At 43.6% G+C, this 17,554-nt stretch overlaps 1 protein-coding gene across 1 annotated transcript in view; it reads right to left on the bottom strand.

Moving 5' to 3' along the window:
* Nucleotides 1–7,730: 7,730 nt before the first annotated feature.
* LOC137083355 (doublecortin domain-containing protein 2-like) overlaps nucleotides 7,731–17,554 on the bottom strand; it is a 48,249-nt gene continuing 38,425 nt past the window's right edge. Inside the window, exons 8-9 of the mRNA XM_067449244.1 lie at nucleotides 10,241–10,293; nucleotides 7,731–8,523 (exon numbers count right to left, since the gene is read on the bottom strand). Of these exons, the coding sequence (XP_067305345.1) occupies nucleotides 8,155–8,523; nucleotides 10,241–10,293 (422 nt within the window). The 3' untranslated portion in view covers nucleotides 7,731–8,154. The remainder of the gene's footprint in view (nucleotides 8,524–10,240; nucleotides 10,294–17,554) is intronic.

Here is a 17,554-nt window from a genome sequence, read left to right on the forward strand (position 1 = left end):
TCCGTAATAGCTGATAATAATATACATTGTCATTTTAAATCTAGCTTTACAAGCTTTCTGAATATGCAGCTCTTTTCTGTAGTTGTTAATTACCTCTTTAGTAAACCTATACATAACCAGCAAAAGCAGCACAGCTTGAATCTCTTCCATACTCGTTATTCATTTTTTTACAGTCTATTTTTCACCATGTAAATGACCTGACCGATTATATTTTTAAGTGTGCATCCTTACATGACGTGAGAGCGCGTGCCGCGCCCATGTTGACCCGATGTTGACAAGAGAGGAAAGCTCATTTTTCTGAGGGGTAAACTTTTTATTTCGTAAGTTATGAAGATAATGTTGGAATAATGACACAGCGTATATTGCCCCAGGCAGTTTTTACTTTAACTGCGCCTGACAAAATAATTATTTTTTCTGAGATAATTATTACACTTTACAACAGATAAATAGCTTATATAATACTGTATTAGTCCTGGTGGCCATTAAGAGTTGCTCTGGCTACAGTTAACACAGTCCAGCTGGTGGAGAAAACAGCGTTGACATTTTTGATGCGGCAGACAAACTGCATGTGACAAAATGATTGCGATTGAAAGTCATCACATGTAAACACCAGATCGGTTTAGATGTAAACATTCCACTAAATCTTTCAATCATAAAATGTCATAATTACTGTCCGTTGTCACTGACTTGGAGGAGCAGTTGCGCACAGTCCTACATCACCGGACTACTTTGCCTAATCTTCACGGAACTTTAGATCGCGGTGGAAACGCAGACAGTTGCAGGTCTGGGGGGGAGAAAAGTTCCTGTAAAAAAGTTCCTGGTACAAATTGTTCCTGGTAATTTTGGTGGAAACGGGGGTTTAGTAACTCAGTAATATAGTAATAAATGTACTTTACAAATTCATCCAAAGCATTATAACATTTAAAAAAATGAAATCATATACTACATTGCTGTACCGTTGCTTTATCCCTTAACGATCTCCCCGTTACGAGTGGAAACTCATACCTCTTTGTTTTGTAAAAACAGGCTGGGCACAGCTGTTGATTTCAGATGTCTTCGACGGTGACCACATTTGAAATCGTCTGGTGAAAAATGTGCACCGCACAATTTCAACTGCTTGACATTTCCAAGCGGTAAATGGACAGCCAGCAGCCATAGCTTCATGCGTTCAGTATCATTCCATGGGAAATAGTGTAATATTAGCCTTTCATTTCGCGGATTTGATAAAGCACACTTTTGCTGCCCCATTTTGACCACTAAGCCAAGAACTAAAGCACGATCAGTGTATAATTCAACAGCTTAGGTACGGCAAGTCTTCCCCTCCTCTGCTTGTAAACAAACTTCTTCGTTTCTGGATCACGTGTACGAACGGCAGACTGTGTCATATTCTCGCGCATGCGTTGTGGTGCTTCGTGAGTTCACGTCCGAGGCATACGCGGAAGACAATAACTTGGTGGATAAAGTAGTTATTTCGATTTTTTTTTTTGCGCACAAAAAATATTATCTGAATGTCAATGGAGGCCTATCTGAGCCCTCTCTCAGCCATCAGCTTTCAACTAAAATATCTTCTTTTGTGTTTCGAAGATGAAGAGAGGTCTTTCGGGTGTCTAACGACATGAGGGTGAGTAATTAATGAGATCATTTTCATTTTTGGATGAACTAACCCTTTAAAGCAGCATGAGGTAACTTTTGCTCTTGGGGTCCCCCTATAGGAGGGAAAAAAATATTGTCCTCTACTACTGTCGTAAACTGTCATCCTACATCAGGGGATGCACGAGTGCATTTGTTAACATGACAACCATGATAGCCCTGAACTAGTGATGAGCGGGTCTTCTCATAACCCGCGGACCCCGTATGTCTATTTATTGGTCGGAGGTCCATGGCGGGTTGTAAAAATATATACAGTGGTGCGGGGCGGGCCAAATAATTTCATAAAAGCAGGACCCGCGAGTTGAAAAAAAAGCAGACCCCCGCATTACTAACAGTTACCCTGAACACTGCAGGAGGAGATCGCATGCAGTTGTTCTGCTTGCGTCGTGTGTGAAATTTCTTCATCCCAGGTACAGTGGCATATGTTTCAGCATGTCATATTAAAAAGTTTGATGGGTTTTATTTTTTTCAAACGCCAAATGATCGCGATGCTCACATTTACAAGCCTATGTTTATATGTGAATAAAAGCCTATTAAATCTGTTCACCGTATAAAGTGATCGTGTCCATAAAATTTGGATTAAACCACTCAATTCATAAGAATTCATTTTTTATGATCTATTTATGAACAATTTATGAAAGGGCTTAGGGTGTTTCATTTAAACACATTCCAAGAGTTCTGCCAGTAGTGGGCACTCATGCAACGTAAGCAATGACATACATCGGAGTGAATGAGACGGAGGGAAGTTAGTGAAGGAAGGGAATAACAATTGGACTAAAATGCACCACATATGTGTTTCTCATTTCTTATTTGTGCATCCTTATTTCTGTTCCTCGCGTCTTAGCTCCACCATGTACGTTTGTAAATGAGTTCTCAGGATGCTTCCTCACTCCTTGTTCCTTGCCTCCTTGAGATGCAATTAGAGAATTGAGATGACCTTCAAGATGGCTTTGTTCAATTGGAAGAAGAAGGCCTGGCCTGGCCCAACCCGATCACACATAAATGCGTATAAATAGTACGAGTGTGCAATGTCGTGGAATGTATACGCCAAAACTCATTTTGGCGTGCATATGATACGCTGTTTTTCGCGTGCATATGATACGCACTTTATGGCGTATATATGACACGCGCTTGGGTAGGTTTAGGGTGGTGGGGCGTATATATGACACGCGCTTGGGTAGGTTTAGGGTGGTGGGGCGTATATATGACACGCGCTTGGGTAGGTTTAGGGTGGTGGGGGGTTCGTATGTATAATACGCCATAAAATGCGTCTCATATGCACGCGAAAAACCGCGTGCCATAGACACGCCAAAATGAGTTTTGGCGTATACATTCCACGACATTGCACACTCGTACTATTTATACGCATTTTTGTGAGAATACCCTGCCTGGCCATAGGACCTTTTCGGTTTCACCTTTCCTCAGAAAAATCCCTTCTAACAAGGTTCCAGTATGCACCATGTCATCAAAAGTCTTCATCAATCATTTGCTTTCTATCTCTTATCCTTCTTTCCACTTCAACCTCATTATTAGCATGTAGAAAGAACCACAAAAAAGGTAGTTTTTAACCGGTTACATGTTTTAACATGTATTTTCGGCCTCCCACCAATCGTTTGCTGTATGTGTCAGTACCAGTCGATCGATCAATCAATCAACCAACCAACCAACCAACCAACCAACCAATCAATCAATCAATCAATCAATCAATCAATCAATCAACTTTTATTTATATAGCGCTTTTACAATGACGATTGTTTCAAAGCAACTTCACAGTGTTAAACAGGACAATATTGCTACAAAATTAGATTTGGCTGTACAGTCGTTTTGGAGAAATCGGTGATGTTATCAGCTTATTTTAATTGATCATATAGCGACAATGTTGGCAGATCAGTATTATAGTTTATAGAGTTAAATAAGACCTAATTAATTAATTTTCTTTGGATATTTATTTGAAATTTTTTTTTTTTTTTCGTTTTTTTTTTAACAAAATTTTTGTGTCCCCAAATGAGCAAGGCAAGGCAAAAGCGACAGTGACAAGGAACCAAAACTCCATCAGGGCATGATGGAGAAAAATAAACCTTCGGAGAAACCACAGTAATAGTATGAAATGTGTTACAGTGAGTGATGTCTCGCTGTTTTCCAGTGTGTGGGGAGTGAGTCAGTGGGCTAGAAATAGATGTTGATTTCAATGAGTCATGCTAAAGATGTGCAGCTGTCTCTCAGATGAGATGACTCACTCACACTGTTCACCTAGGAGGCATAAATGCAGCACCATCTACTAGATTTCTTGTCAGGTCTATGTGTGTGTCTGTGAAAGTTATCACATACTGTATGTTGAAATATGATTGTTACGATTCAGCCTTGGTCAACAAAAAGTCAATATAATCCACCAAATCAGTTAATGGACTAACTAATGGAAATTACTATAATAGGGAGACCTGTCATTCCTCTTTTTTTATTTTATTATTACTCTGGACTATAACCCAATTAAAAAAGAATAATAATACAAATTAAAGCTGCAAACAGCGATGAAAGGGCCCTCACACCTGGGAGCATCGCCACCCGGTTGCCTCAGGAAAACATTGAATAGTGGGCGAAATGCATTTAAGTGGGTAAATATAGGAGACATATGACAAACTCACCTCAATGTGCCACATTTCCTGCTGCCAGAAGGTGGCACTTTAGCTATAACTGAATATTGCATACCTGTAGAATTTTTTGTAGGTATTGGACTGTTACATGTGTCTACCAATTTTCATACCTGCATGTGAAATGTAGTTGTAGGAGCACTTTGTTTAAATTTTGTAGGTGGCGCTATTGAGCCATTTTCCTACGCCTAATTCTGAAACCCATATAAAACCTACATTTTCGCCACTTCTGATGTGTGTGCAAAGGTTAATGAGTTTTCCAAGCATGTTTAGGCCCTTAAAAAAAAATACTATTAATTTGGGAGAAGAAGAATAATACATTTATCAATTCCAATAGGGTCTTCAAACAGGGTAGCCTAGAAATGTAGACGCACCCTAACGACAGCAAATCTAATTTGCTGTGAGTGTAGTCTATCAACTCTCAATAGACTTCTCAGCTGAAAAAACAAACTCTGGTCAGGCCAATCACATCGTGTATAGAGTTGGTGGGCGGGCTTAACATAATGACGGCAGAGTTTTGTGTGCTACTTGAAAACAACTTCTGGCAAACAGTGGTCTTTCGAATTGGCTTTGGCTGTGACTCTGGAAGACTTGGTGTTAAGCTTTTCTTTGAGAAAAGAACAAAGCACAGCACTTAAATCATTCTTAACTCTTTCCCCACCAGCATTTAAAAAAAAAGTTGCCAGCCACCGCCAGGGTTTTTGACAATTTTCACAAAAATTGAATAGCCCATAGAATATTTTGTTTAATGAATATCTGAGCATGCAATATATCAAAATAAAGAGCTGACCCTCTTCTTTAAAAAAAAAATAAATAAAAAAAAAATGTTTTATTCTAGCTTCATGCATTCCTTTTTATCAACACTTGAATATGGGTAGGTTTCATAAAAAAAGCAAAATTTAAAAAAAAACGCTGAGAAAATCACATTTTTGTGAAAGACTGTTTCCAGATCAGATTCAGAGCGACGATCAAACACAGATGGAGGAGATCGAGTCCATCAACACTCCCAATGCTTGCACAGTCATGTAGCTTATCCTGGGTCCACATTTCATTCAGTAACATTAGGCAGTTTTGATTCATATGCTGTTTATTGATGATGATCAGGTTATTTTTCATATGCATATGATTACATGCGATCACTCATTTCACTGGGTCTTACTCGCGTGTGTTTTGATCAGGAGATTCAGTACTCTCATTCAGAAGATGCGCAACAGCGCCCCCTAGCATCCAACAGTGAAAACACGGAAACCTGGAAAATTCCGTTATTGGCCTAGAAGTGTTGTCACAAATAATGGAAATTTCCGTGTTTGGCGGGGAAAGAGTCAAGAAGGGAAGATGTGTTTGCAGTTTTGCAAACCAAATATCACGCCTGCTTCACGTTGCTCTGGTCAGTTGTAGCGCTATCCAATTGTGCGCAGAGGGAATTTGAAAGATAACCGCTTATCCCGCCCCTCGGATTGAGCCCTGTCAATGGTGAGTTCCCAGACCCAACATGATGTGGGTCTGGCTTGTCAGGCTACACACAGGGTGCTCAAGCACTAAATATAGCATAAAGATATAGGGTCTATTTTGGTCAAATTAAAGGAATAGTTCACCTAATAGGATTTTTTTTTTCTGTAGTGAAACAAACATTTTGGAGAATGTTCATGCTGTCAGTCGATGTGACTTCTGAAATCATATATATAGTTGCATAGCGCTACACCAACCAGAGCAACGAAGGTGAAACAGAGCTTGTTGATAGATTAAACATTCGCCGTATCCGGTCGGCTAAACTCTGAACACATCTTCCCTTTTTAAGAATGACTTCAGTGCCGCTCTTTGTTCTTTTCTCAGAGAAAAGCTTAACTCCAAGTCTTCCAGAATCGCAGTCAAAGCTGATTCGAAAGACCACCGCTGTTCGGCAGTTTCTGTGTTTACTAGAAGCACGCAAACGCAACTCGGCCGTCGTCATTATGGCCCCGCCCGCCAACTCTATACACGATGTGATTGGCTCGTCCAGAGTGAGGGGAATACAGCTCAGAAGGGTATTGAGAGTTCCTAGACACTTGTGGGCAGATTAAATTTGCTGCCGCTAGGGTGTGTCTAGATTTCTAGGCTATCAAATTACTTCAGTTCAGAAGACTTGGAACATGCAAGATTATGGTACAAAAATTGAGAATCACTTTACGTTCTACTTAGTGTCCCCCGTTCTGTTTATGTAAAACAGCAAAACAATAAAATATAACATAATAATGTGGGTTTGGAATTTTGGAACACATGAGGGTGTGTAAATGCTAGATTTTGTTGTTGTTGAAATGTCCTTTTAATGTCACCATGCCATGAAATCGAAATGAACAATTCTAGTTTTTAGTGGATTACTGGATTTTATATATATATATATATATATATATATATATATATATATATATATATATATATATATATATATATATATATATATATATATATATATATATATATATATCCATAGACATTGTTTTTATTTATTTATTTTAGTTCATGTGCCTTTAAGGCAGGGCAGCCTGTCACTCACATGAGACTGACTAATTGCAAACCACAACCATCCAATAAATTCCCCATCGACAAAATCGAGTGAGCTGCTTTCAGAAACTTACCTGCACTGCACACCAACACAGAACAAACTCTCTGATGATGAAGTGAACATGTCTTCCCCACGTGAGCTGGAACTTCATTAAAAATAAAATTCAACCATCGATTCCTAATATTAGAGTCAGAAGAAAGCATATGCAGCGACTGTGTTCTTCCACAATCAGGAACAGCGCAATATCTAAATCTTCCTCAGCATTTTTATTGTTGTTGACCAGCTAGCGCGAGCCCTCCATGAGTCGGCGGATGAGGCTACTGGATTAGATGCACTGTAGATTCTGTAGAGGCGATGGTTCGTCGCAAACTGACGTAAGTATGAAGCACAGGACCTTTGACTGAGCCTGGGGTCTATAAAAGCTTTTCTTTGACTAACAAGGAAGATTTCAGCTCTGAAACTTACAGGATATTCTTATATTATCATGACCTTTTATATATCAAAATCTCAAGGGAAAGATGATTTTTCAGTTCATCATCCTTTTAATAAATGAGATATCCAGACAGATCTGTAAAAGTAGTCAACTGTATTTAGATATGTATTTTAGTATGCATGTAGCTTATCGTTCAGGACTGATGTTATTTAGTTAAACCAGGTTGAATGATGGCATAATAATGATGAGATCACGTCATAAAGAAGGTGATACTGAAAACATGAGGCATGAAATAGAAATCTATATATTTAGTTTTGTCTGACAAAAAGAATAAGAAAAAAAAAAGAAAAAAAACCCTAAAAGAAGTGTCTAAAATAAATATATTTAGCAAACATTAGGCCTACACATAGTAATGATGTTATATGGAGAATAGATTATTTTCCTAAATCATGACAAGCTAAGTTAGCTATGTAATTAAATCAGTTCACATTATTATAATCACAATACAATATAAATAATTTAATATGAATTAATTAGTATTCATCAAAGCATTAATCATTACTCTATAACTATTAATAATTAATAGTTCACAGAGAAATTATCCTTATGTCATCATTTACCCACCAGCCAAGACACACATGTACGAGTTTTCTTTAAACAACAAAAAATATAATATTTTTTTAAGTATATGCTGATCTCTCTTTTCCAAATAGTGAATGATGATATTATAATTTAAATAATATTACTTGCATTATTTTTTAAAACAACAGCCAGGATAATTTACAAAAAAATACAATTCAGGTTTGTAACGGCCTGAGTGTAAGTAATTGATTACAGAATGATCATTTCTCTGTGAGTTACTATACGTTTTTTTTGTCCTCTCATTCAGTGTTTGCAGATCCTTCCTCATTGGGATCTGGATTCTCTTCGGTCTTCTCTTCTGGTTCTTCCTCATTCTCTGTTTTCTCCTGGTTTTCTTCTTCTACTCCTTCCACTTGTTTCTCTTCTTCATCCTCTCCCTCAGCTTGTCCGTCCTTCTCTTCACTGGGTTCATTTGGTTCTGATGTCTGTCCCTCATCCTTTATCTCGCCAAACTTTTCTTTATCTTCTTCCTCTTCCTCTTCCTCTTCTTTTTTTTCATCCTCTTGTTTCTCTTCTTCTCCACCACATGGTGATTCTCCTGTGTTTTGGGCTGGTTCACTTTCTGTTTTGGACAAGTCATCTATATCTGGGCTGGCCGCTGTTGCCTCCTTAATAAAACAACATCACAAATTGTGGTACCACTTTACAATAAGGGTGCACTAATATGCACCCTTCATAACAATTTGATGACACATTTAACTAATAACAATTTAATGATTACTTAATCTATTAATATTGTAGAATCTTCATTAGTTGCTGATGCAGAAATCATTAATAAATGGGTTATTTCACCATTGGTAATAAATTAACTCACGATTGTCTGTGCATTAATTAAGCATGAATTAATGCATATTAGTGCATCCGTTTTGTAAAGTGTTACCAATTATGTTTTCTGTGATGATTAGGGTTAGGAGATAGATTATACAGTTTGTACAAAAATCATCAAATCTATGGGATGTCCCTATAAAACATGGAAACCTATGTGTATGTGTGTGTATGTATATGTACAGTGGGGCAAAAAAGTATTTAGTCAGCCACCAATTGTACAAGTTCCCCCACTTAAAAAGATGAGAGAGGCCTGTAATTTTCATCATAGGTACACTTCAACTATAAGAGACAGAATGAGAAAAAAATCCAGAAAATCACATTGTCTGATTTTTAAAGATTTTATTAGCAAATTACGGTGGAAAATAAGTATTTGGTCACCTACAAACAAGAAAGATTTCTGGCTCTCACAGACCTGTAACTTCTTCTCTAAGTTTGCTATAGAGCATTTGGATGATCCAGAAGAGGATTGGGAGAATATCATATGGTCAGATGAAACCAAAATAGAAAGTTTTGGTAAAAACTCAACTTGTTATGTTTGGAGGAGAAAGAATGCTGAGTTGCACCATACCTACTGTGACGCATGGGGGTAGGAACATCATGCTTTTGTTTTTCTGCAAAGGGACCAGAATGATTGATCCGTGTAAAGGAAAGAATGAATGGGGCCATGCATCGTGAGATTTTGAGTAAAAACAAGGGCAAGGGCATTGAAGATGAAACTTGGTGGGGTCTTTCAGCATGACAATGATCCCAAACACACCACCCGGACAATGAAGGAGTGGCTTTGTAAGAAGCCTTTCAAGGTCCTGGAGTCTCCAGATCTCAAGAGCACAGAAAATCTTTATAATGAAAATCTGTGTTGCCCAGCGACAGCCCAAAAACATCACTGCTCTAGATGAGATCTGCATGGAGGAATGGACCAAACTACCACCAACAATGTGTAAAAAACCTTGTGGAGACTTAATTTGCAAATAAAATCTTTAAATATCAATCAGACAATGGGATTTTCTGGATTTTTTTCTCATTCTGTCGAAGAAAGAATTTTTAAAAAAATAAATAAATAAGAGTGTGTAAATGCCTTGAATGGCCCAAATTTGGCAGTTGCTTTCGCTAATGGCCATACCACCCTGAGCATGCCGATCTCTGTGAAATGATAGATGAAATGTAGCTATGATGAAAATTACCGGCCTTTCTCATCTTTTTAAGTGGGAGAACTTGCACAATTGGAGGATTCAATATTTTTTTTATTTTATTTTTTACCATGTTTTGGTCACACAAACAATCTCTCTCTCTCTCTCTCTCTCTCTCTCTCTCTCTCTCTCTCTCTCCCTCTCTCTCTCTCTCTCTCTCTCTCTCTCTCAAACACAAATTAATTTACACTACCCACAAAGGTGAATGATTTCTAAGTAACTCTATTATGAAATGAATCATGTGTGTGCAGGTTTGGTTTATGCCAGTCTAGTAAAAGTATTAGAGATCATGATAAGGTTAGTGCATCACCTGCTCGACTGGTGAAGACTTGTCATTCTCTGCACCTCTGTTTTCTCCGTCATCTGCACAAACCCAGACATAAAAGATAAAACACCAGCGCCATCCAATGGTCAGGATTAAAACTACAAATTAATTGATTCAGGTCAATAGTTACTACATTACTACATTGCATCTGATCATCTGAATTTGATTCTTCTATGAAAAAGTAAAATGGCTTTCATGCCTTCATGCTTTGTATTTTCAACTGTATCAATAAAATTAGAAAAGGCCAAAAAATGTAATAAAGAAATCCATAAACAGGCCTATTTATATAAAATAATATAATACTCATTTATGAAATTATACAGTGTTATATGAAATCAATGGTGATCAATATGATCAACATTACAGATGTGGTTAAAATGACTCCAGATCTGGTAGATTTAAATTCAAAACTCTCACAAGCATGTACAGAAATAGGCCTATGTCACACCCTTATTAAAACCTCTCATTTATTAATTACAGAGCAGATTTTAAAATGACCATTAGCTTTCGACAGTTTTGTGTAATTATTTTTGCAAGATTTACAGTCATACCATTGTACTCTCTAGTAAACAAGAAAATTACATGAGTGTTTTAAATACTTAATGAGCAATAAATCCAAACATTGTGTGTGAAATCAATATACTCTAAATAATTAAACAGCAGAATTAATGCACCTCATATAAGTTCACGCTTTCCCCAATAGCAGCTATAAAAATATTGCTGTGCAGATGATAGCATTTCACCCAGGCATTTAATGCGTTTCAAATGCAAAACTGATTGAAGTTTAGCAGCGGAGATGAGCCAGCGTAGCAATAATGGGCTTCTTTGAATATTTTATGGAAATCGCTCACATTTATTAACTGTAGTCCAAAACCCAGACTGTAAGCAGGACCGCTAATGTAACAATAAACAGTTAAATGTGATTGAGAGAAGGGCTCGTCTCATAAAAATGCTAAATCAAATTAAATAACATTTTAAAACCAGCCTCCATTAAAGACCATTGGAAGGGGGATGGGTATAAAGCCTGACTCCAGTGATGCAAGTTTTGCCGCCTGTTTTTAAGCCTTAATTTTTAATACAACTGCTGTTAGTTTTTATTAGGTTAGATTTTTCTGCAAATTGAGTCTTTCTCTTCAGTCTTGCTTTCTGCCATCTGTGCATAATAATTACTGTAAGTCACTGTGTAGTGTAAGACAGCTATGCATTGTTAAATAAATGAAAAGGTTAAGACAAAATTATAAAGCAAACATTACACTGACATGAGGGTGACAGTCAAACTTAAATGTTAAATGTTTAATTATGGAGAAACATACTCCATAGGGTATCATTCTTCCTCAGTTGATTGGTACATTATACTTAGATAGTTCAACCATATTTTTAATTAAAGTAACTGTATATTAGAAATGTATTTCAATTTATTATAAAATGGCCCTGATATGTTAGTAGTCCGGCCAGGATAAAAGTTGTTGTTGCAGCCCTCAACTGATGTTGACATTGACATGTTGTGTTTTGGCCTGAAGCTCCACCCTCCACGTATCTACCAATCATGAATCAGTAGTGTTTCGACATCCGGGGTTGCCAGATCTGCTCTAGTTACCACAGCTGCAGCTACGAACATTCCTGCTGGATCCTGCAGCCTATCTGGCAACCTCGAGTCAGGGGGAGGGGGAAAGGGGATACACCGATCTACAGTAATTTGAAAGTGATTGCAGTACCAGTTTTAGCCACAATCTTACATACACTTCCTTTAATAAAATGGGCACGCCAGAAAAGTGTGATTTGTATGATGTCTGTAACATCTCAGTGAGCTTTTATGGAGTTGTATGGATGCGCAGTAAGTTGAATTTGGCATTTACTGACGTTTCAGTGTGGATGAGAAACTTTTGGAAAATGTAAGTGTGGACGGTTTGAAACGAAAACTTTGTTTTCAGATCTATCCGGATGAATGTAGGCCTAGCCAAGTTACAAGTTTGTTGGCTAGTAGTAGTTTCTCAGACTCTAGTTACTGCAAAGCTACCTTGTCTTGTGTTTGTTGGGTCTCCTGTTTGTTCGAGTCCTGCCTTATCATCTCTGGCTGATCTCTGCCAAGCAGCAAGTCTTGTGCTGTGCCTGATCATGTCCTGTGAGTCTATCCACATGTTCTGTCTGATCATGACTCTCGCTGCACTTCAACCAAAGCACACCAGCCGGATCTCACCCTAGCCTGGTCTCAGCAGTCATTCCCTCTTTTGCCTGTCATCGTGCCTTGTCCCTGCCTTCCTTTTGGACTTATCACCCCCCTCTCCCTCAAATTCTTGTCATGTATGCTGTTTTGTCAATAAACCCATTAACACACTTTCCCTTTCGAAAGGGAACTCGCGCTGCGTCAGCTGACGCTACGGGGAACGCCCCCAGCGTGACAGGTGTCTGAAATCGCTATCAAATCACAATCCTACTGACCGTCGGCAGCTGGTGATGTCATCACCGTGCGACCAGGAAGTATAAAAAGGCACCGTGCCAACATGACAACAACCTTTCGTCTTCAGGGACTGTTTTGTCTGGTTCGCTAGAAAGTCAGTCTAAAGTGAAATGAAGTGCACACGTAAATCTAAGGGAGCGTACAGGAAGTGCGCTGATCCGTGTCCCAGGTTTCTCAAGCCTGGGGACACGCACACCCTTTGTGTGCTCTGCCTGGGGGAAGAGCACGCGCGGGAGGTTCTCGAGGGGGCTTCCTGCGCAAACTGCGAGCGTTTTCTGACTGAGGACGCTCCGCTCTCGCTTGGTCTTCTTCTCGAGGGAAGAAGAGCCAGCATCTGGGAGCGGTCCCGCTCATGCCGAGGCTGAACGGCGCCGTTTGTCCTGGGGCTCCCAGATGGATCTGGCTCATCGTCTGGAGAACACAGTGCTCGCGGACGATCAGCCAGGTCGCGAGAGCAGGCGGACGGAGGAGGAGTCGGATGGAGACTCCTCCTCTTCGTCAGCCCGTGCTTTTCCAGTCGATCAGAGGATGGCTGTGGATGAGGAGGAAAATGAGGCTGAGGCCAAATCCTCCCAGCCATCCTGCCCCGTGTATGGGGAGCTGCTGGATGTGATACATAGCCGCCCAGCTCCCGGGAGCCTTCCATTCCTCCCCGACCTTCACGAGCAGGTCGTGGGGGCATGGAAGAAACCCTGCTCGGCGCGAGTCCATCGACATCAGCGCTTTAATTTTGCTGATGTCGGGGGATTGGCCGAGGCAGGGTATGTGTCGATGCCGCCCATCGACGATACGTTCGCGAACTGTCTCGCGTCCGGGCGGCCGTCGACACTAAGAGCTCCAGCCCTGCCATCGAAACCATTAAAGACGACTTCACGTCTTAATGGCAGGGCATACACATCGGCGGGTCAGGCGGCGGCGGCCTTGCACATAATGGCTGTGTTGCAGGCTTATCAAGCTGGCCTGCTGAGGGACCTCGATCAGGGGGAGGGCCTACCCCCTGATGCGATGGCTGAGTGGCGCACCACGGATCTCTCTCTCCGGGCGGCCAAACACATAGCAGTCGCCATCGGGCGGTCGATGGCGGCTATGGTCGCCACGGAGAGGCTTCGGTGGCTAAAACTTGGTGGACATCGGGGTGAAAGAAAAGGCTTTTCTCCTCGATGCCCCGGTCTCGCCCTCTGAGCTTTTCGGCACCTCCGTCGAGGCGGTGGTGGGAAGGTTCAGAGAGGCGAGGGCGCGCTCAGCGGTGTGTAGAACGTGTATTCCGCTGAGGTCTGGGGTGGCGCCCAGGCAGGAGGGTGTCCCTGGCCCATCAAAAAAAAAAAAAAAAGAAAATGGGCCAACGCAGTAGCGTGGCCTCTCGTGCGCCCCCTCCGTGGAGGAGTAGGACGTGGAAGAGGCGGGACAACCGCAACAGGAGGAGGGACATCGGGGAGAAGAACCGCTTCCAGCGCCGGAAGCGAGGTGGTGAGTCTCCGCCCCCGAGGGCGCGGAAGTGATGTTGTGTCCCCTCCTTTGTTTTTCTGTGTTTTCTGTTTTCTCCCAGGGCGCGCTTTACACCAGGCCGCGCGGGCTGATGATGAGCGGAGGTGAGACTCTGACGAAGGCCTGCCAGGCCGGTGTGTGCTCTGCCCGCACACAGTGCATCGTCTCTGGGAAAAGCGGGATTTCGCGGCCGACTCCTCGGCCTTACATGTGAGAATAAAGCGCCCCGCCCTCAGGTTAGTGCGCCGAAGCATGCATGTTACATGAAGCGATGAGGCACTGAAGATAGCGGGTGAGTCCCCTTTTAGGGCAAACATTCTTCTTTTCAATGCCGTATGTTTGGACTCTATGCTTCCCTGAGGGATATTTTGTCTACAAAAGATGAAGAAAAGTGTAACAGTTGGAGAAGTGGGCCGGTAGTTCCCCGGTAAAGGTGGCTAGAACGATGTTTGTATAAACACAGTGTGTTTATGTAGGCTGTATGTTTGCTAGTGTAGCAACAGTAGTTTATAAGGCTGTTTTCTCTTCTGGATATGTGTAATATGAGCAGTTGAGGCCACCGCACATGCCGCGGGCATGTAGCGGCGATATAAACTGACATATGTTCTCCTGGCGAACGTTTTTAGCTGTAGCCACCTCTGGGTAGCGTTGGCACCTCTGCTAGTGAAATATCTAGATGAATTTGTGAGGTTAGGCTAGCGCATGAACTACAGTAAGGTCTGTCCCAGTCCTTTTTAGGGCCGTTGTTGTGGGATTATCAGACCGATGCTAGTGCATCAAGTTGGCCTAGGCCGTTGATGGGATGACGGTGGCGTCTCGCGGTGGCATAGCGCCCTGGCAGTTGCCCCGGGCTCCTGTCGGTATCCCCGCAGGAGCTTTGTATCCCTACCCGGCCTCCCCGTAGTAGGGTCGTCCGGCCAATGCCCACCCCCCTTCTGCATTTGGGGGTTGTTATTAATGCAAAAAGGTGTATAGCAGAATGAATCGCGACTCAGCCAGTGGTCGTGGGGACGGGGTAGGCGTCTCTTCGCGGTGCGCAGTTAGACTGGTTTTGCTAGCCCCGCCCCCCAGAGCCAGTGCGGCCGCCACTTCTGGGCGGCCCCCCGGCTTGGTTCAGGAAATGGCCGGTTGTGTGTGTTCAATATCTTTCACTTTCTGCTCTGTGTCTTCTGCTTCACCTTTTAGGCTCGGGTCGAGCTGTACTTCGCAACCATCTGAAAGCATCGGTTGGTAGGATGCTCCCCTGGAGTCGAAACACTGTCACGGCTGACGCCCTTGCGCGGACGGCGGACCGCTGGACGACCAGACGGCCGCCCTGGAGGCAGGTGGCGTAAGTTGTACTCCCCTCGCTTTAGAGGGTTCAAGGCGTTTTATGCTGAGTGCACTGCTGTGGGCATTGTGTTTTAGGTCCACGCTGGTAGGCGCTGCCTGAGAGACTGCGCCGTCGCAGAAGGCTGCTATGGGCCGCTGGGGCGGACCGACTATAGAAGGCTGGCTGGCGGGAGACGCCAGCCGAGGCAGTCCAGGCAGTTAACTCTGGGTCAGGTGGTAGGCCTCAGTAGGCCTCCCTGCGGGTGAGTTCCGACATCGTGGCCCATGTGAGCAGGGAGGGTTCTCCCCAACGATGTCGGCTGCAGCAGAAACCTCGTCATAAGTAGGCCCCTAACGGCCTCCCTGGGGATGAGTCCCCAGGTAGTGACTGGATACCCAGTCCTCATCAGCCAGCAGACAGCCACTGTCAGCCCGACTTTAAGGGCTCGCTGAGTTTCAGCACGCCTCACATGGCGTCCCCTGAGGGGGTGACCTAGGGTTCCGACCATTGGTTGACAGGATCTAGGCCGCTTGAGGCCGCCGGTAGGGTGAGCCCCGGTTCCCAGGTCTTGCAACAGTGTGCGCGGGTGCTAGCCAGGCGGCTAGCATAGTCTGCTATCAGGGACGGGCCGCTTCAGGCCGTCCTATGATCGTTTCCCGGCCCTGCGGGGTTTCCGGTGGGATTTGCCATCGGATAAGCACCGTATGTCACCAATCTAATAGGGAACTGCCATTCGGCAATAGGCCTCTCCGGGCCGCCCTAAAAAGACCGGACTGTACGTAGGCATCAAACAGGCCTCCCTGGAGGCGAGCCCCGGGAACACAACAGCTCCCAACAGTTTGCACGTTGGCTGACAGGAAGTAGGCCGCTCTAGGCCGCCTGAGGGTGAGCCCCCGAGCTGGGACGCTCGGTAGGCCAGTGTATTATGCTGTCAGGCCTCTTTTGGCCTTTTTGGGAGGGATTCCCGGACCAGGTCTCGGTGACAAGCTAGCTATTAGCATGGGTGGCTTCTGGCGCTATAGCCTCATGAGCCCCCTGAGGAACCAGTAAAGCCACCTGCCTGCAGGCCGCCTGAGGGTGAGCCCCGAGCTGGGACGCTCGTTAGGCCAGTGTATCATGCTGTCAGGCCTCTTTGGGCCTTTTTGGGAGAGGATTCCCGGACCAAGGTCTCGGTGACGCGCTAGCCATTAGCGTGGGTGGCTTCTGGCATTATAGCCTCATGAGCCCCCTGAGGAACCAGTAAAGCCACCTTCCTGCGGCTTTTAACAGCAAACAGCTAACACTAACGGTGCTGGGTGGAGGCGCCTCATGGCCTCCCTGGAGGGGAAACGGTTCCTTGGAACAGGAACGTATAACTGGCTTTGGGCTGACAGCTAGCGGCTGCCCGCCGGTGGGTCCCGGCCTGCGCCGGTATAACTCAAGGGCGGGCTTATGCCCTAGCACAACGAGACTCCGTTTCTGCTGCGCAGTCCCTTCAGGACAGGGACTGGCTAGCCTACAGCATGGGTTACCTACCAAGCTGGCTTAAGAGCTCCCCTCATTGAGGGTCGTCTGCGAGCTTACGGCCGCTTGAGTCTGATCAGACGGGCAGGCCCCCCTCGGGGCCTCCCGGGTAGATCAGTCCATAGGCCTTTTTTAGGCCTCCTGAGCACCCCTGTAATAAATGTGCTCAGTAGATCCTAGGATCGAGTAGAAGAGACTCCCCTCGATGGCAAGGGTAAGAAGCACTAAGCTGAGTACTGCTCTCCAGGATTCCCGTCTCCGAGTTCCGGTCTGAGGAGGACACTGCCACTTTTGCAGTCCCACAGTCTGGATGCTCATAAGTAGAGCGATGTCCGGAGGCTCTGTTTTGACAGACAGGGTTGGCCAAGCTGGGGTGTCCCACAGAAGTGATGCCAGGTGAGGCCTCCCTGGTGGCATTCGGTGAAGGGTTTTCCCGAATTAGTGACGGCTGGTGGCGCCCTCGGGTCCCCTAGCCACATTCCCTTAAGGGACTCCTTCCTTCGAAAGTAGTAGGTCCCAGGCCCTCGAGCAAGCCGAGAGT

This window comes from Pseudorasbora parva, chromosome 7 (assembly GCF_024679245.1).
Source record: "Pseudorasbora parva isolate DD20220531a chromosome 7, ASM2467924v1, whole genome shotgun sequence".
NCBI classification, from domain to species: Eukaryota; Metazoa; Chordata; class Actinopteri; order Cypriniformes; family Gobionidae; genus Pseudorasbora; species Pseudorasbora parva.